Consider the following 21,832-nt stretch of genomic DNA (forward strand, 5'->3'; position numbering starts at 1 on the left):
CACTAGAAATATCTTTAGCTTAGCAATGATAAACGAGACATTAGTGGAAAATTTGAGCATTACTTTATTTCAGTCAGAATTCTATCCAAAGTTGGGATTTTATTTTTAAAGAAGAATTTGTGAACATTATGTCAAATATTTTTTTAGTTGTTTAGTACAAGGTTTTAACAATTCCTGGAAGACTTCCACGATTAGAAAAACAATTGTTCTAGTGTTTCTATATTCTTTGCTAGCAGCCGATTTAGCAACTCCTCATAAGGCTTACAAAAATATTTTGAGTATTTAACACATCACATAGACATGCAAAATTTATCATCATTCATGTATGAAAGAGCCTGTACGCTTTATACAGTACCATATAGATATGGAAAAATTTTATCGACATATACGATTGCATTTGTCTGAAACATCATGTTGCTAGTCGACCAGTACAAAATATAACAAATACACGCGATGTAGATTCAAGCAGATCACCTATGAACACTTTGGTTCTAAAGTACTATGCAAATTTCATTCTTTGTTATTGAATCTTCTAGCTTTCTGGAAGGTGTTTAATACTGACACTAAGCTACAACGTCATATTTTGTATAAAAAAAGTTATTTTATTAACTAATGTTGTACCCCGTATATATGTGAAATGAGAATCAATTCCTTATCTATTCACGTATTCACTAAATTGCTAAACAAAAACACAAAACAAATTTTATATAGGTACCTACATAATTTAATAAATGATTTTTATTGTTTTCTCTTTATCACTATGTAAGCTGAGCAAAATCACCGTAACATAAATTTACGGGTTTGTATTGTAAAATCACATAAAGTTTTACGGACATATTGCTAATAATAGTTTATTTATCAAGCAAAACTATCATAATCCCTTGTACGAGACATATTTCAAATTTAGTTGGAAATATGCGTTTTTTATAAGCACATACAATTTTTTATTTAAGAATACCTAACGCAAATAGGCAAATATCTCTCCACACTTTTTATGTATAACCATTATTTTAGGCGGTATGATTAAATCCACGATTTTCTCCAAAAATATAAAACTTCTGGTGGCATATTTCCTTTGTAGGTTTCATTAAGAGTGCCAAAAATTCCTACTTGGCGATTGTTTTACGTTCTACTAGACAAATATGAAAGAATGCGAATAAAAAAACTCCCCTCTGTTTATGTATTGTTTTTGTCGATATCGGAGAGCTTTGTTGTCGCTTAGACCGCGTTTTTATCTGTAACGTTCGAATTCCAGTTATTCATTTTTCAATTTTAAATAGGTAGGTATATCAAGAATAAACATATTAGAAACATATATATTTGGGTAGAGTGAAACTTACCGATTTTACAGCGGTTTAAGTGAGTGAATGTCACCAAATGACCAATTGACAGGCATCTTCGTAATCGGTAGAATTTTAAATATTTCTTGTTTTGTCATATTATAAAGAACTAATCGCATCGACTCAATTCCGAGTTGCATTTACCTCTAAAATTTGGCAAAAAATACTGTTTTCCAACGTGTTTCACACAATATTTTTTCTAATTTTTAATTGGATGTGATTATTTGAATTCAAATTTAAAGTACTTGAATCGTATAATACGCTTTTATCTGAGACATAAACCAAATAATATGAAGGGTTCTGGAGAAAAATTTATAACGAATTAGAATATGGTAAATTACCCCTGGGGGGGGGGCTGTTTAGAAGCAAAAGGTACTTATTAGGTATTGTGCAATGGGCATGTATAAATTTACAAAAGAACCTAGGTATGATGAAATGAGTAAAAACAGCAAAGGATAAATAGTTGGATTGAGCTTGTGCAAAACAAGTAAAAGAGAGAATGGTTGGAAAATTGATGTTATATGGGCAATCCAATTTGGTGGTCGATATCTCCGAATTTCACAGACCTAATTTTCATATAACAATGGTAGTAAATGAAGTAATTTTTTTCGCATTTACAGATATTTAGCGATGTAAACGTGACAATATCAGTTCAATTTGGTTAAAACGTGTTAAGCTTAAAACATATATTTAAAGAATATTGGTTCTCCAATCCTGCTATTTCTATTGAGTAAGATAAAGTATTTTTTGCATTAATTACTATCTTATGAAAATAAATTTTCGAAATATTTGGCTGGTTTGAAACTGGTTGTGAAATTTCACAATTTTGAATAAGGAATAAACTCTTAATTCTCTCTCTCTCCTGGGGAACAAATCCAATACGCAGAATATTTGTCATTTATTACTTACTGGCCGTTATAATAAGTTTACAAAACATCATGCGATCGTTGTATCAGTTGGCTCCACCTCCATCAATGTAATGTTGCGCAATGGAAAAATTTAAACAGAGATCAAAGGTGCCGACCACGAGTGAACAATTGCTGTAAACTGTGACTTAAATAAGTCATACGATTTAAGTTTATCTTTGCCAACACCAAAGTCCGTCAAAATTCAAGTTAACTAGTCCATCTAACTGCATGACATGAAAAATTACTAAAAACAAAGTTACAATGATTATTTTGTGAAACACTGTTCCTACTCTCACAATAACTCGTTTTGTAGCACGAGTACTACAAAAAGTAAAATTTTTTTATAATAATAAAATGACATTAGTATCATTACCTATTTTGTGTTCATTTCATCTTTGTACTGAAGTGATATGTGTAAGATGTATAAAGTTTGAATCTCAAATTTCAAGTCTTGGTTTGACTCATCGTAAAATTAACTATAAAATGTAAAATAAAAATACATACAATGACCAATTGTATGATACTAAAAATTTCTAAAAAAAATTTCAAAGAATTTCAATTGTATCATTGTAAATAATGATATACCTAATAAAGTCTCTTATAAACACGAACTACAAGAAGTAATTTCATAATAATGCACATATATACAAAATTTACTCTGTGATATCAGAAACAGATACACAAAATAACCATTTCAGCAACGTTTTTGGTAACTTTTTATACAGTTTAACTCATGGCTGACAGATTGAAATTTATAGCTAACATTGGATATTTGGTAGGTATTGGGGTAATCAACCCCCTACACATAAGATTATGGAATTTAGAAGAGAAAGAAAAATCAGTTTCAACCTAAAATATACATACACCCAATAATAACAGAATGCACAAACTCATTTTAAATTTTTTTAAAATATTAGTAGTGTCAGGAATCAATTGAAGGCGCCTACGGGAATGAAATACTATAACAAATATTACGTTGAATTATGCTAAGCAAATACTATAACGTTATTTTTGACAAAACGACAGATGTTGCCACGCATCACAAATGTCTATTGACTCACAAGAAAGTTTGGTAGGATTCATTGACTGTCATGCTAGTAATTAAGGAAGTACGACGCATGAGACCTACTTTGGTGGTGAAGTACTGGATAATACTATAACAACATTATAGGGGCTGATACATGCAACTTATTGTTAGGTGAACAAAAGGGAGCTGTTACAGTACTGATGATTTTGTTCTTCATATGTAATTGTGTCTTTGGGGACAATTGAAGGTTTATACTTTATACCGTGTACACTTATACCGTATAAGTTTGTTTGAGGACCTAACATTTTTGATATGTAAATGTGTATTTGGGGTCACTGGAAAGGTATATACGGTATAAGTTTATACCGTATATGTTATACAGTTTAAACTTATACTGTCCCCGTATAAACACTTATCCATATATATATATATATATATATATATATATATATATATATATATATATATTAGTTTCAGTGCATCTTCGAGTTGCAAAGAAAAAATTGGGAGTACTCCCACCCCAATAAGAGTTCAAGAACAACATAAAATAATGAGAAGAAATAGTGTTACCGAAGGGATTACTAACATTCAATAAAAACCCAATTCCATTATATAATGGGGCTTAAAAGTTATTCAAGTTTATAATGGGTCCAAATATAATGGTGAATCGTCCTGGAAATAGTTACTTTGCGGTACGATTTGTATGAGGTGGTATATTCAATGGTAATACAACTAATGATTACATTTTTGGGTTAAGCCTGTTGATTTATTTCAAGAAACTGAGTTGCATGAAAAAACAACATGGATAGTGTACTATTTGTTACCCTTGTGAGAATGTGAGAATTTTATAGGATTGGGTTTTGTTTTTGTTTCTTAGCTCTTGCACACTTATAATAGAATCACCACCAGCTGTTATTAGTGTCACTTGTATTTTGATTTAAAAAAAAACACAATTTTCATGAGTTGAATTCAAAATCTACTGACCTGGGGTATTATTTATATACTAGGTATTACATCCAATTTTTTTTATTTAATAAGCACATTAATCTGCTTCGATCTATTTTCCGGCAACGCTATAACCGATTTTTTGAGGACATACCGAATATACCATTATATACCGCATAAATATTTGAAGTTTCAGTTTGGGGACAGTATAACTGGTTTGCTAAAACCGTATATACCATTGTATATCGTATATATATTTGATGTTTCAGTTTGAGGACAGTATAACTGGTTTTCTAATACACATAACTTAACTATTTCTTTGAGGACAGTATAAAGTATATAGTATATACATCGGATGTCCCTGTATAAACACTTGGGCATATATATATATATATATATATATATATATATATATATATATATATATATATATATATATATATATATATATATATATATATATATATATTAGTTTCAGTGCATCTTCGAGTTGCAAAGAAAAAATTGGGAGTACTCCCACCCCAATAAGAGTTCAAGAACAACATAAAATAATGAGAAGAAATAGTGTTACCGAAGGGATTACTAACATTCAAGTTCGTTCAAATTGTAGTAATTCTGCTGGAAAAGAATCGAGATTGATGTCGTCACTCCGTAATGTTAGAGAGAATTTATTAAAATCGCCTTATTATAATTCAAAGACTGGAATACTAGTCGATAACAATACTAAAATAGAATCAAAAGTTGAGAAAATAGTCACCATTAGAAAATCCCTTAACTCGTCGGTGAGTATTAATTAAATGTTACATAATAAAAACTTCAGCTTTTCAATTAATTTTGTGAAAAATTTGTTTCCCGTCTGTTTGCGTTCGACATGGAAATAGCTATTTTGTGACGATTTGCAAAGAATTACATAGAAAAAAATTGATGGTGGAAAATCTATCATCGAATTTCACAGATATTATATAAAATAAAGCAGATGGGTCAAATCTCCCAGGAATCAGCTACAGGCTATAATTATTCTAAACTCATAAAATCTTTTTTTTTTCACACTGAAAAAAATATGAAGAAGACCTATCCAGACTGAATTGTAGGATGATAAGAACCAATGCTTCAGGTGCTCAAGTGAAAAATACGCATTTGCAAATTAAATATTCGGTTTTTTTTATGTTGAGCCTTTTAAATTTTCCATTTTAATTATCCTTACTATCCTTACTTATGTTTTAATTTCGTACAATATTTTGAAATTTAGTTATTTTTAATGTTTAGGGAAAACCGAAGAAGTCCGAAAAAGAGAACATTGGTTAAGGAATTAATTTTGCAAAATAATAACATTGTGATACTGCAGGCAGAATTTTAATATGGTTGTGTAGTTTTCGATTTTAATTTTGTTTAGATAGTTTTATTTTTTTATTAATTGACATATTTTTAATGTTTTTTGATATGCAATGAATAAAATTTTTTGAAAATAAATAGTTTTTTTTATATTTTCCTTATTTAGTCGTATTAAATTCGATCATTTTGTGTTTCAATTTATTTCTTTAATGACAAAAACAATTTTTTGTTGTTAGTGGTAATTGTTGTAGTTTTTTTCTTTGTAGGCTTCCAGTCTAATAAGCCGTTTGGAAAAAATATTCTCATATCTGTTGACCAGATGTTTTATTGCTTGTTCTCGTTTTTATGGCTGTGGTAGGTAAAGATGTGGATTTTTCCAATAAGACCCTTTCAACATGTGCAAATAACACAATAATAAAGTAATAAATATTATGGGTTCCAATGGTTTTATAATTTGTACAGAGCTGGCCAAAAGAAAATAGTTTACTATCATATTTGGCATGATTGATTATCAAATTTTCAGAAAATGCTGATATTTTTACCGTCTCTCCAAAATAATATAATTCTCAACACATCTTAAAATTTGAATTCTTTTCTAATTTATAATTGTTTTCTTGTTATACACGAAGTTTGTTTAAACTTGGAAAAACTATATGATAATTAAGTCATGTAATGAAAATTATTAAGTATGACAATTTGGAGAAAATAGTTGATTATATTATTGCAGCTTTGCTTCAAAGTGGAAAGGTTTGTCTTGGTAATAAAAAAGACCATTTTCTTAATGACTACCTTTATTTTGTATTAGTTCTGAATAATTTTGACACTTGGTATCATGTATTGTCCCATGGAGATTCCGAAAATCACAGTAGTTTTCGAATTTGAGGAATGGTTTTCGTGAAAATCCAATTTTCTCCTCTTGATTCACCCACCGCCATCTGCCCGATACAACACAAACTTTCCTCTCTGCTATACAGTGAGTAACTGTGAGGAAAGTGTGGTTCGGACATTATGGCACAGAGGATGCACGTGTTTTGTAGCGCCTGTCATATTCGCAACCCGTTATACGTCTCATAGATAAAATAAAAAAATGTTATTGAATTGAAACCACAATCCTTTTACTCATTCTATGATTTTACGATTATGTCGCTGTCTACCGAGCGACGCCGGAAACTAATTATAGTCTTTCTCCTGTTTATATAACAACCAGTTCGAAGCATTGTGTATAATTGGTTGCCTCTCCTTAAGTGTGAGACTAAATCAATTATATACAAATTTGATATTTCTAAAAACAACTATCTAAACACATCAGATAAAGGAAAGTATCGAAAAAAATATGTGGTATCATGTATTTTCTCATAGAGATTTCGAAAATCACATTAGTTTTCGAATTTAAGCATCGGTTTTCGTGAAAATCCGATTTTTACGTTTTTTCTCCACTTTTCCCCCCTAAATGATCTTTTTTCGAAAAAACTGATAGCTTTTCTGGGATCCTTATACCAAAATACCGCTCTGTGCAAATCACATTAGTTTTCGAATTTGAGCAATGGTTTTCGTGAAAATTCAATTTTCTTGTTTGATTTTTACTGAAAGTGTTTTTGTAACGCCTGTTATATCCGCAACCAGTTATATGACTCGCTTTTAATTCTCAATTCCCGATCACCAAGTTTCACATTTTCCATTTGGAAATCTGATTGTACAGCATCGGCATCTTTGAAATTGACATATCTAAATCCTTTTCCCATACTGGTACGAGGGTCTCTGACAATTCTAACAGCTGGTTCTATCAAACCATAAGGTTCAAATAATTTCCATAACTGCTCTTCTTCAGCTCCTTAGGTCTCAAAGGAATAATAAATATAATTAATACTTATTGAATATTCAAAAATATGTATGTCATTAATAAAACTTACAGAAATCAAAATTTCCAACGAACACACAAATGCTTTTCTTTGAAAACATTACCATTTTGTTGAACTGCATTTGAGCATCTTCTTGTTTGACAAATCTGTAAAAAATGAAGGTAAAAAATGCCAATACTAATGAGAAAATATTAAAGCAATCAATAATAAAATTTAATATTAATTTCCATTAGTTACCTATGTTGAATCTGTTAATTAATAAATTTAGATAGCATTTGAAATAATATAATATATCTGATTTGGAAATTAAATATTACCTTATAAAACAAAAGATAGATACATACTCTTTATATCAGAATGAAATTCTTTTTTGATGGAAGCGACTTTTTTGGGTATTTTTGGATCACAACGGGTATACCTTTAAACCTTAATGTCTTCTCAATTGGTCCATATTTATATTTTTAAAACACTTTTGATATTTTTCTTTTTATAATCTATAGAAACATTTCACTATCAACTATACTATTTACAACACTATTTGTTAATAATTTCTTTATTTTCAGACTACATCCTAAACTATCGTTTCCATTTACTTGTTCTTCTTCACCGTTAACCGATCCATTTAAACGGCTGCTAGCTGATAATTTTGTTTTCTTTACCTTATTTTTTGGGACTTGGTTCTGTAGTATCCTTATCCTGATTTAATTGTTCTTTTTCACCATCAACATCCATCATTTGATACTTTTTTTTTTTATTTTTCATTCTCTCCTTGTTGATTACCTCTCTTACCATTTTTTTCTTTGCGTTTTTTGTTCCTCTTTTGTTTTCAAAATAGATGCCGAACTACTCACTTCATTATCGTGTTAATTCAAATTATTTTTACTAGTTGATAAGCATTTCTTTCTTCAAATTAGTGTTTCCTCCATCGTTTAAATGTTGTTTGATATCCAACTTTCTACCCTTACCTTGTTTCTATTCGTTTAGTTTGACTGAAATTCTCCTGACTTTAATTTTATCATCAGTGTTATTAAATCAGCTATACTTCATATCATCATCATATGTTCAGAAAAACAATGGTTATTCTATAAGAAATTCTTATAGTGAAAGTAGATTGTTTAGAATTCAATATTTTTAATGGTTTACAATGGATTCTGGTGTGTTTATTTTAGAAATCTTTCATTTATATTATATTCTGTTATTGACCATTATTAGTCCCTTTTTTTGTTGAAAGTATCCTTGGGTTGATATTTATATTTGAAAAATAACACGTGCGGTGCAGTTTTGGAACTCTTTTTATCTGTTTGTAGAATAGTTTGTTTACATTATATCGAGGGTTTAATACCGATAACGAAAAATGATCGTGCAGCCCCTTCTTGGATGCCTTTGTCTTTGTTCCAAGAATTGTTTGTTTCTAATATATTTTTTTTGATATTTATGAGATTACATTCAACAGAATTGTTAGAGAGTTAAGGACCACCCTTCACTATGAGAAATTTTAAAATCGCATTATTCTATATAAATAATAGATAGTAATACCAAAATATTTATATATGTTGAGGATTTAATACCGATAACAAAAATTGACCGTGAAGCCCCTTTTTAGACGCCCTCATCTTTGTTGGAAGAATTTCTTATTTACTTCACATTTCGAATTTATTTTTGATATTCATGAGAACAATAATGTTCAATAGAATATTTTCTTATATGGTTTATGTAATTTGGGGATGAGGACCGCCCTACATTATGGGAAGTTTTAAAATCACAGAATTCTCGATATCAAGATAACAAAAAAGTTTTGATTTTGTCTTTATACATATGCAACTAATTTTTTGGAAACATCGTTTCAAATTCTACGATCCTTAATTAATATAAAAATTTTCATGTACCTGTAATCACCAATGAAAGTACTAATTCGAAAAACGAAGGTATGTCGTAAAACATTAAAAGTATATATTACCAAAGGAAATTACTATTATTTGCTGCCCATAACCTCTACTTATATAGCCATTTAATAATATTAAGTTATTGTGAATTGTAATAATTAAATCTATGCCATGTTTTATTGTATGAAGTTTATCTATTATCACTAATTATTCGAACCTTTCTTAGAAATATTATTAAAAATTTATATTGCTCTTTGAAAACACTATTTTATTCAATATGGAAATTATATAACAAAATATGTAATATTTAATTACTTATTATTTAATAAATCAAAACTTTTAAATCTTCTCAGTTCATTGACCCCTTTCGAATTCCTTGGGAATGTCTAGACTTGTTTTTGACTTGCGCACTTTAAATGTGACGTCACAAGCTTTAAACAATGCATTTAATTATTTAGATAATGAAACTTTGACAGTATTACAAATTCGGGCAGACATATTTGATGCTAAATTTTCTATTCGTAAAATTTCGTGCAATTTTGTTTTCGATGGTGAAGTGAAAACTATTTTCTTATTGATATAGGTATTCTCTTTATGTAAAAATTAACGAGATTTGTCCAATTAAAGTTTCCAGGAAAATGAACGATTTCAGTGTATTACATTTTATGGAATGCTAATGTTATATTATTATTTTATTAATATTTTCAAAGTAATTAAAATTAAGCATATTCTTCAGATAATTTGAAATTGTTTGAATCATTAATTTACTTATAAACATTAAACAAACGATAATCTAAAATATAGCATCAAATAGTTCGTTGACCCTTGTCTGTCTAGACAGCATGTCGGCCAACTTTGTATGTCGACGCAATTATTGTTCATGTCAAATCTTTTCAACTGTAATGTGTTTTTTCATATAAAAATATATATAGATATTAATATTAAAATACCTTATTTCGATTGTAGTACAAAATAGTTATTATTAGATAAATAAAATACAGAGATACCGGATTTGTTCGATAACGACAAAAAAATTGGAAACATTGGAAATTCTCAGTATATCGATAGAAAATAGGTTTTATTTGAAAATTTTCGTGAAACGGATTGAAAATAAACATTAAAAATTATTTGTTTTTCTTTGATGTTTGTGGACGTGCGTGTTAACAATAATCCGATAAAGAATTTTCCGTGTTTTAATGCAATATTGTGAAAATTATGGATAAACGGAAAATTCTTAACTACCAAGATGGTGATTTCCTCATTTGTGAACTGGTGAGTGATTTTTTGTCTTATTCATTTGATTTTAAATTTACTACCTAAAATATTTCTTGTCATTTGGTCTCAGATTATGGAGTGAAAACTATTTTCTTTTATATATCGGTTATATGCCGCCATTCTTTTGGAACTTTGAATTTTCAAGTGCATTAAACTGGGGATCTTTTAATAAAACAAACTTAATCTAATCGTTTTTCACATATTTTTTTTTTGATTGATAGATACTCAATACATAATTAGCTAAAGGGTTGTTACTAAACTAATAATTGAGTTTTCTGTTTCATAGAAAACTTTCCAAGTGAAGGTTTCTAATATTTTTTTTGGTATTTGTTCCTCTTGTTCAATAATTGGTGGGTATAGGAAAGAGAAAATTATTTATTGTTTGAATTTAGTGCTTAGCTGCTTCAATATCTTTGTTTTTTCGAATAGAAAAAAAATTGAGCTAATGAAGTTGTCAAGAATGTTTTTCTGGTGACTGATTTGCATTTTGAAAACTGTTTAGTCAAAACTTTCAATATTCACTTTTCAATTATTTAATTTCTGGTGTGAGCTTCTCGGGGTACAATAATTCCTAGGTAGGTAGAAGATAGTCTTTAGGGTTGATATTTCAATATCTTTCGAGGGATTGTTATTCTATTTTTAAAATTTTATGTTTATTTTATTGTCCAAATGTAATAATTATGATTGATATTTTGATAAATTGTTGAACCTTCTCAGACCCTTTCTTTATCCTTCCAAGAATTTTATCTTCAAAAACCAACCACCCTTTTTTGTTTATTTAAGCAAACTTATATACCTCTTCTCGATGTTTCCTTTTATAATTCGTATTCTAAATGTAATATCCAAAATTTAGGACTTGATAAAGGCTTTATTTATTACTGGGTAGAAAATGAAACAGAAATTTTGAAACTTGAAATAAATTCTACACTGTATGAATTCTACGTTCTTTCTTTACTTAATAAACATTTTCATGTACCTACCTGTAATCACTAATGAAATTACTAATTCGAAAAACGAAGACGTAGAAAAATTGAAAATATATAATAAGTACCTATCTAGTGTCCTAAAAAGAAACTTTGTTAAGCTTTCTTTACCACTTTGTCAGATATCGTCGATTAACATCCATTGAAGCCCATTGAAGTCGATTGTCACTTTGTCTTGATTGAAAATTTTTAAAGTCTATCTTCCTCATTTGAAGTCGAATTTCAACATTTCTCATATATTTGAATGAGTTTGCATCTAACTTTGTCAGATATCGTCGATTTACATTCATTGAAGCCCATTGAAGTCGATTCTCACTTTGTGTTGATTTGACATCTCATATTTTCTGAAAAATTGGTGTGAACTTTTTGAAACTCATTGTATATATAATTATTTAAAAAAAAATGAAAAATTAGTGGCCACCTGATAACTGAGGTATAAATTCATGATTTCTTTCACAAGCTAGAAACTAATGTGAAAATGACTTACGCTTATTTGTTTTTGTGACATTAACAGTCTCAGTATCTTCTGGTATGTAAGTTGGATCATGTAATGAATTATCTCTGTCCACACTAAGATCACATTCAGAAACTGCAATATCTATAAACAAGATAGGTAGATCACATTATCACTTATTATGTAGACCTACTTCCTTATTAGATTAATTAAAACTGACGGCAACAACTATAAGTTGAACATAGACTTACTTTTTTAAGAACAAATTCACGTCTATTGAGAAAGTACCATACTTACTTTGATTTATTTTTGTATCATCTGCCTCATATGTAGGATAACATCTAGAATTATCTTCATTACCACAGAGATTAGATGTAGAAATTGCAGTATTCATATCTAAAAAGGAATGGTGCAAATGAAACAGTTTATATACATAGATCAATGATCAATTATAGAGGATTTGAAACTAATTTAGTAACTATGTATAGATTTCCATCCAAAATTTTACAAAAACAGGAACTGTTTCAGATATTTTATAAATAATATAGTTCAACTTGACATTCAGACTTTCAATATCTTCACTCATTTGGATATCTCGTTTCTTTTTTTCCAATATATTTCTATTATTATTGAGAAAAACTATATGAGCTTCATAAAAGCCCATTTTTTTATATGGAGCCCACACCAAATCTCCTTCAATTGGAGTCAACTGCCTTGTAGGTACTATGTACAGAATTTTGTCCTCAATAAACCTCACTAGACAGTATTTCTTACTGTTGTCTATAAATAATTATCAACAGATAGTATTTACATTTTCAGCAGAAATTATCTGAACACCCGAAGGTCAGGTGTTTGACAAAGCTAGTAAAGTCCATTTCAGAATAATCGCGATACGCATCTAAAAGATTGATAACTCGACAGAATATGAAAACCATTTCGTGAACTTTTTATTTCTATGATAATGAAATTTTCAATTTTCATTCCATTTCTCAAGAAGCTACAAGTACTAAATTATAGCTTATAGAAGCAGATTGCTCACTCAATATTGTATCTCTCATACACACTCCTGGGAAACAACCTTTGCTCAGAAAGTTTGTCAGTTATGACACACTGTTGTTGGATATCTTATTCTGATAAGTTTCCCAACAGACAAATCCTATCTTACTTCGCTACTGCATAAAATCGTAAATACATATGCATAACTAGATTCTAAAAATACATAAAAAATATTATTTAGCATCCTTTAAACGTTAAAAATAATAACATTGGGCAACATTGTAGGTTCGTTGTTCTTTCACATTTTTAAGCTTAAACTGAGATAAGATTCTTACCCTTTGTTGTTTTGCCAGTGTTTCCCCTATTTTAATTGGTTTTGAGTGTCATTATTCTAAACAGAGTATTATTTCATGTGAACTATAACTATTGATAAAGTAAAAACTGCACATTATTGTTGTGTGTGTCGTATTAATTCCACTTCCACGTACAACAAAAACCTTCAATTTTTAATAAAATTTCAACAAATAAATTGAATACACTCCAGAATAGACAAAATAATAAATATATTACTGATTATATTTCTAAAACGTTTATAACACAACTATTAAACAACTCATTATAATTACGTCATATTTTATTTTTCAAAGAAACCCGTCAGTACAAAGTACCTTATGTTCAGGATAACTAATCAAAAACCAAAAGAATAAATTGTAAAATGTACAGATGTTTCACAAAAATAAACAAACTTGATTCGAGTTCTCACAACACAATACTTTGTTTCACTGTGTTTGTCCTCTAACACCAATAATGAATTTAATCAACTTTTTCGTTCATAATATTAGTATCACTACACTAATGGTTAGTATTTATTATTTAGTTAAATCTATCATCGAACAGTTTATATTATTTAGTGTCGGGCATTGTATCAATTGGATACACCCCTGAGCGCGTGGAAAACAATTTCTTGTTGTGCCGTGGAAAATTTGAACCATGAACATCAAAAATGCCGACATCGAATGAGCCATCAACTGTTATTGTAAGCTTTATACTGTGCTTTTAGCTTTTACTTTATTTCACGTTTAAGAATGACAGAAATTCGTTACTGAACGCGGTATGCAACAGTAAAAAATTGTATGAGTAATACAATCTCTCTAATTTGATTTAGAAAAGATACAAAAAATGGAATGCACTATAATTTTCCAATGATATATTAAAACTAAAATACAGCGCGATTATTCTGAAATGCCACGTGCAACACATCGGCACTTTGAAAAATGGCGACTTATATCCTAAATACACATTTTCAATTTGATTTCACATTTATCAGTAAAATTAGATATTATAATTACCTTTTACTTTACGAAATCGATTCATACTTTCTTTTGTCGATAAAGATTATTCACCGGCAATATAACTAAAAAACGATATGAATTAAACTGTATCTATAAGCACTTAATGATATAGCTTTACTAATGGAGAATAGAAAATGGATCATTCCAAAAGAACAAAACCGACGAATTTAGAATGATTACTGGAAAATGAACAATGGAGTTTACCAATTGCATATATTAATATATATACCTAATTAGCCACATTTATTAAGCTGGTCTACTATAATCCCCGAACTCATAGCTTCTTTGCAAATTCTTTCCAATATCATATTTGAAACATAAGATACCACTAGATGGAACTTATCAAAGTACAAAATTTTTTGCTTGTTTTTTTAACTAACATGGATTCATATTTGAAATTCGTGAAAATAGGGTTTTATCTAGTCTTTATGTCGGGATATTCGTTCTTTATTGAAATTTTTCAATGTTTCAAATTGCAAAATAATAGCATCCAATGGGAATATTATAGGTACCTACCTAGATGGCTTCCAAACTACGCAGTTCTGTAGATTCAACGATAGAGTGCGCAGTATATATTTCAAATAATGCTGAAAAACTGTCAAATGTCAGGAATAATTTTAAGACTTGAAGTCACTGGGCCCAGTTCTTCGAATAACAAAACCCATAGAAGGAGAATTAAATACTTTATTTTGAAGCCAACATATCTATGTCTAGAGTACCTTTATAACTGTCTTTGCATCTAAATTGTATTATGTATTTCTGTTTCTATTTAGAAAAAATATAGGTATTTATGTTGATATTTTTACCACCTGCATATATCATAAATAATGGTAAAGATTAATACAATAAATTATAGTAAACGAGCTCCAGATATATAATTCGATTAAAACTATATAATACCTACCTATGTATTTAAAAAAATTAATTCGTTCATATGAGGTATGTATAGACATTCGATTTTAAACATCGCCGTAACTTCACTAATTCTTGTAATATTAAACCGTTCATTGTTAATCCTTTGAAGTGGCGTTCTAATCTGTTTTTAGGTGTTTTTGATGATTCGTCTCCTCTTACCAAAGTAAGTAAATTTGGACAAAATGATTTGTGTTCAGTAGACAACAAATTTGATTAATGGAAATTATTACCGAATATACAGGGCGAACCGAGGATCTACAGTGTTTTTTTAATGAAATGTCATGTATATTAGCATATTTTTTTCAAGCAGTTCAGTGACCTCCAATCACCCCTCCAATATTATTGACATTTCCTTAACCAAATTATGATTTTTTTTATGAAAATGAAAATCTTATTTGCAGATGCATACCGAAAAAACCACTGTCATCCTTCATCATAGTTACGGAACTCAAGAGAAAATAATTATGATACCATTTGATAGATAGATGTGCGATGTTTCTGGTCCATTTCCATGCCCTACAATTATACAGAGTAGCTGAAAATTATTTTTCTAATCCGAATTGTTTAAAATGAATTTTCTAGTTTGTTTTTTCAAGTGGAACAACTCGTATATTTTCGAGCGTCTGATGTAGAATATTTTTTGTACATCCACCCATATCGCTATTGTCTCTCAACAGGTCAAATTCTAGAAGCAATTAATAGTTTTGCTATTCATACATAGGTGCGCGTTCCATTAAATGCACTATTCGGACGTAGAATCGACAGTCGGCTATCTTTCCCTAGTTTTGGGTATCGCCATCTATGAATCGGGAATTCCGCTTCAAAACTTAACACGGGGTAGATTATCTAGTTACTACATATAATCAAGGATTTCATGCAGATCATAATTTGGTAAATACCTATTCCCAGAAATGACAAAAAAGCCCAACAAAATTAGCACTGAATTCTTGTTATTGTATATGCATGTTAAGCCGCGTTTACACCGGCGTTAATAACACGAGTTTTTAATAAAAAGTTATTAACTTAACTGAATCGCCAAAAAATTTCTATTAACAAAAGTTAATAACTCGTGTTTTTAACAGAAAATTCCTTGTTATTAACAAGATTTATGTTATCCATCAAGAGTCGGTAAAGATTAAAGGAAATGTGTTGTGTTTCAAACAAATGTTAATAACAGAAGTTAATAGCCTCTTTTAGCGTGTTAACTTTTGTTAATAACTGGTTCCTCTCTTCCCCGCAACCCCCTCGCCCGGCATGAGCGTTGATACTGGCGAAGTGACTTTTAACTTTTGTTGATAACAAAACTAGCAGCCAAAAGAAAATGTTATTAAGATATGTTAATGACTTTTCTTATTAACACCTGTTAATAACAAAAATGTTAAAAAACTCGTGTTATTAACTCCGGTGTAAACGCGGCTTAACAAGGAATTTTCTGTTAAAAACAGGAGTTATTATTAACTTTTGTGAAGAGAATTTTTTGGCGATTCAGTTAAGTTAATAACTTTTTCTTAAAAACTCTTGTTATTAACTCCGGTGTAAACGCATCTTTAGTAACTGGCATTTTGTAATTAATTACTCGATTAATTTGGCAACAAGGTTCTGTTTTTATTCGATATCAGGTATTGTCGTTCTTGTTACAGATATAGTCACAGTTATAACAAAACAGTGATAGATTTCATAGGTTGTCATTTCTACTTCATGGTTATTTTAATCCTATCTATGAAATGATATATTATTATACCGAGTTATATTTTGACCACATAATAAATTTTGAACTAATTTATATAATGGAATGGGGTTTTACCAGTCTCTAATTTTTATTAATTTAGTTTTTTTCGGTATTCGTCTAATTATATTCACTTCCGGTTTAATCGGAAATGATATACCTTTCATACTTTTCAACAATCTGAAAATCCATTCTTTTCCATTTCCAAACTACTTAGTATATTTTTTGTACTGGGTGTGATGACTTTATTATAGTATTGTTTTTTCGAAACATGTAAGTATGCATGAAGTTACTATGGAGAATGAAGACAACTACTTGTGAACGCCGAAACAGATAATTAAGAAATAAAGAAATCGATTCACATTTACACTATCACTACACAGACATACACACTTCTCAATCTAACGCGCGTTTCCATGACTAAGTTCAACGACTTCAAACGCCCAAAAAGATACGCAAGTTTGAGTGTCTGTATAGTGGTATTGAAAAGTGTGTTCAGTATGAATTTCAGCAATGGTTCCAGTAATTCCATTTCGGATCTTTCGTAATTATTTAGTAATTATTATAAATATTAATCGTTTCAATTCTCAATAAGGTTATTTAATGGTTGAAAGTTATGTTGTCTATCATTTCTATAGTCAACTTGTGAATCGTTACATGTTCCCTAAAAACAATACTGACTTCAAGCATCAATATAACTATCACCCTGTACAATAACTATACTGATTAGAGTATTTTGGAAAGTGAAAAGAGTGAATTTCCAGATTGTAGAGAATTCTACAGTGTGTTCCATCTGAAATAAAAAGTTGTCTTATTTACGAAATGCACTATTAGAGAAAGATTGATAAAAACCCAATTCCATTATATAATGGGGCTTAAAAGTTATTCAAGTTTATAATGGGTCCAAATATAATGGTGAATCGTCCTGGAAATAGTTACTTTGCGGTACGATTTGTATGAGGTGGTATATTCAATGGTAATACAACTAGTGATTACATTTTTGGGATAAGCCTGTTGATTTATTTCAAGAAACTGAGTTGCATGAAAAAACAACATGGATAGTGTACTATTTGTTACCCTTGTGAGAATGTGAGAATTTTATAGGATTGGGTTTTGTTTTTGTTTCTTAGCTCTTGCACACTTATAATAGAATCACCACCAGCTGTTATTAGTGTCACTTGTATTTTGATTTAAAAAAAAACACAATTTTCATGAGTTGAATTCAAAATCTACTGGCCTGGGGTATTATTTATATACTAGGTATTACATCCAATTTTTTTTATTTAATAAGCACATTAATCTGCTTCGATCTATTTTCCGGCAACGCTATAACCGATTTTTTGAGGACATACCGAATATACCATTATATACCGCATAAATATTTGAAGTTTCAGTTTGGGGACAGTATAACTGGTTTGCTAAAACCGTATATACCATTGTATATCGTATATATATTTGATGTTTCAGTTTGAGGACAGTATAACTGGTTTTCTAATACACATAACTATTTCTTTGAGGACAGTATAAAGTATATAGTATATACATCGGATGTCCCTGTATAAACACTTGGGCATATATATATATATATATATATATATATATATATATATATATATATATATATATATATATATATATATATATATATATATATATATTAGTTTCAGTGCATCTTCGAGTTGCAAAGAAAAAATTGGGAGTACTCCCACCCCAATAAGAGTTCAAGAACAACATAAAATAATGAGAAGAAATAGTGTTACCGAAGGGATTACTAACATTCAAGTTCGTTCAAATTGTAGTAATTCTGCTGGAAAAGAATCGAGATTGATGTCGTCACTCCGTAATGTTAGAGAGAATTTATTAAAATCGCCTTATTATAATTCAAAGACTGGAATACTAGTCGATAACAATACTAAAATAGAATCAAAAGTTGAGAAAATAGTCACCATTAGAAAATCCCTTAACTCGTCGGTGAGTATTAATTAAATGTTACATAATAAAAACTTCAGCTTTTCAATTAATTTTGTGAAAAATTTGTTTCCCGTCTGTTTGCGTTCGACATGGAAATAGCTATTTTGTGACGATTTGCAAAGAATTACATAGAAAAAAATTGATGGTGGAAAATCTATCATCGAATTTCACAGATATTATATAAAATAAAGCAGATGGGTCAAATCTCCCAGGAATCAGCTACAGGCTATAATTATTCTAAACTCATAAAATCTTTTTTTTTCACACTGAAAAAAATATGAAGAAGACCTATCCAGACTGAATTGTAGGATGATAAGAACCAATGCTTCAGGTGCTCAATATATCTCATATTTGGCATGATTGATTATCAAATTTTCAGAAAATGCTGATATTTTTACCGTCTCTCCAAAATAATATAATTCTCAACACATCTTAAAATTTGAATTCTTTTCTAATTTATAATTGTTTTCTTGTTATACACGAAGTTTGTTTAAACTTGGAAAAACTATATGATAATTAAGTCATGTAATGAAAATTATTAAATATGACAATTTGGAGAAAATACTTGATTATATTATTGCAGCTTTGCTTCAAAGTGGAAAGGTTTGTCTTGGTAATAAAAAAGACCATTTTCTTAATGACTATCTTTATTTTGTATTAGTTCTGAATAATTTTGACACTTGGTATCATGTATTGTCCCATGGAGATTCCGAAAATCACAGTAGTTTTCGAATTTGAGGAATGGTTTTCGTGAAAATCCAATTTTCTCCTCTTGATTCACCCACCGCCATCTGCCCAATACAACACAAACTTTCCTCTCTGCTATACAGTGAGTAACTGTGAGGAAAGTGTGGTTCGGACATTATGGCACAGAGGATGCACGTGTTTTGTAGCGCCTGTCATATTCGCAACCCGTTATACGTCTCATAGATAAAATAAAAAAATGTTATTGAATTGAAACCACAATCCTTTTACTCATTCTATGATTTTACGATTATGTCGCTGTCTACCGAGCGACGCCGGAAACTAATTATAGTCGTTCTCCTGTTTATATAACAACCAGTTCGAAGCATTGTGTATAATTGGTTGCCTCTCCTTAAGTGTGAGACTAAATCAATTATATACAAATTTGATATTTCTAAAAACAACTATCTAAACACATCAGATAAAGGAAAGTATCGAAAAAAATATGTGGTATCATGTATTTTCTCATAGAGATTTCGAAAATCACATTAGTTTTCGAATTTAAGCATCGGTTTTCGTGAAAATCCGATTTTTACGTTTTTTCTCCACTTTTCCCCCCCAAATGATCTTTTTTCGAAAAAATTGATAGCTTTTCTGGGATCCTTATACCAAAATACCGCTCTGTGCAAATCACATTAGTTTTCGAATTTGAGCAATGGTTTTCGTGAAAATTCAATTTTCTTGTTTGATTTTTACTGAAAGTGTTTTTGTAACGCCTGTTATATCCGCAACCAGTTATATGACTCGCTTTTAATTCTCAATTCCCGATCACCAAGTTTCACATTTTCCATTTGGAAATCTGATTGTACAGCATCGGCATCTTTGAAATTGACATATCTAAATCCTTTTCCCATACTGGTACGAGGGTCTCTGACAATTCTAACAGCTGATTCTATCAAACCATAAGGTTCAAATAATTTCCATAACTGCTCTTCTTCAGCTCCTTAGGTCTCAAAGGAATAATAAATATAATTAATACTTATTGAATATTCAAAAATATGTATGTCATTAATAAAACTTACAGAAATCAAAATTTCCAACGAACACACAAATGCTTTTCTTTGAAAACATTACCATTTTGTTGAACTGCATTTGAGCATCTTCTTGTTTGACAAATCTGTAAAAAATGAAGGTAAAAAATGCCAATACTAATGAGAAAATATTAAAGCAATCAATAATAAAATTTAATATTAATTTCCATTAGTTACCTATGTTGAATCTGTTAATTAATAAATTTAGATAGCATTTGAAATAATATAATATATCTGATTTGGAAATTAAATATTACCTTATAAAACAAAAGATAGATACATACTCTTTATATCAGAATGAAATTCTTTTTTGATGGAAGCGACTTTTTTGGGTATTTTTGGATCACAACGGGTATACCTTTAAACCTTAATGTCTTCTCAATTGGTCCATATTTATATTTTTAAAACACTTTTGATATTTTTCTTTTTATAATCTATAGAAACATTTCACTATCAACTATACTATTTACAACACTATTTGTTAATAATTTCTTTATTTTCAGACTACATCCTAAACTATCGTTTCCATTTACTTGTTCTTCTTCACCGTTAACCGATCCATTTAAACGGCTGCTAGCTGATAATTTTGTTTTCTTTACCTTATTTTTTGGGACTTGGTTCTGTAGTATCCTTATCCTGATTTAATTGTTCTTTTTCACCATCAACATCCATCATTTGATACTTTTTTTTTTTATTTTTCATTCTCTCCTTGTTGATTACCTCTCTTACCATTTTTTTCTTTGCGTTTTTTGTTCCTCTTTTGTTTTCAAAATAGATGCCGAACTACTCACTTCATTATCGTGTTAATTCAAATTATTTTTACTAGTTGATAAGCATTTCTTTCTTCAGATTAGTGTTTCCTCCATCGTTTAAATGTTGTTTGATATCCAACTTTCTACCCTTACCTTGTTTCTATTCGTTTAGTTTGACTGAAATTCTCCTGACTTTAATTTTATCATCAGTGTTATTAAATCAGCTATACTTCATATCATCATCATATGTTCAGAAAAACAATGGTTATTCTATAAGAAATTCTTATAGTGAAAGTAGATTGTTTAGAATTCAATATTTTTAATGGTTTACAATGGATT

At 29.5% G+C, this 21,832-nt stretch overlaps 1 protein-coding gene and 1 long non-coding RNA gene across 2 annotated transcripts in view; one reads left to right on the forward strand and one right to left on the reverse strand.

Moving 5' to 3' along the window:
* Nucleotides 1-5,690, forward strand: part of LOC130445379 (uncharacterized) — a 124,334-nt gene extending 118,644 nt beyond the window's left edge. The window contains exons 2-3 of the mRNA XM_056780970.1: nucleotides 4,693-5,002; nucleotides 5,487-5,690. Coding sequence (XP_056636948.1) covers nucleotides 4,693-5,002; nucleotides 5,487-5,525 — 349 coding nt within the window. The 3' untranslated portion in view covers nucleotides 5,526-5,690. The remainder of the gene's footprint in view (nucleotides 1-4,692; nucleotides 5,003-5,486) is intronic.
* A 6,881-nt stretch (nucleotides 5,691-12,571) lies between these two features.
* On the reverse strand, nucleotides 12,572-16,696 carry LOC130445281 (uncharacterized). The gene is made up of 3 exons (XR_008910035.1): nucleotides 15,679-16,696; nucleotides 14,352-14,416; nucleotides 12,572-12,786 (listed from the first exon to the last, which is right to left on the reverse strand). It is a non-coding gene; the product is annotated as an uncharacterized LOC130445281 (long non-coding RNA).
* Nucleotides 16,697-21,832: the final 5,136 nt, after the last annotated feature.

The sequence above is a fragment of the Diorhabda sublineata genome, chromosome 6 (assembly GCF_026230105.1).
Source record: "Diorhabda sublineata isolate icDioSubl1.1 chromosome 6, icDioSubl1.1, whole genome shotgun sequence".
Lineage (NCBI taxonomy): Eukaryota > Metazoa > Arthropoda > Insecta > Coleoptera > Chrysomelidae > Diorhabda > Diorhabda sublineata.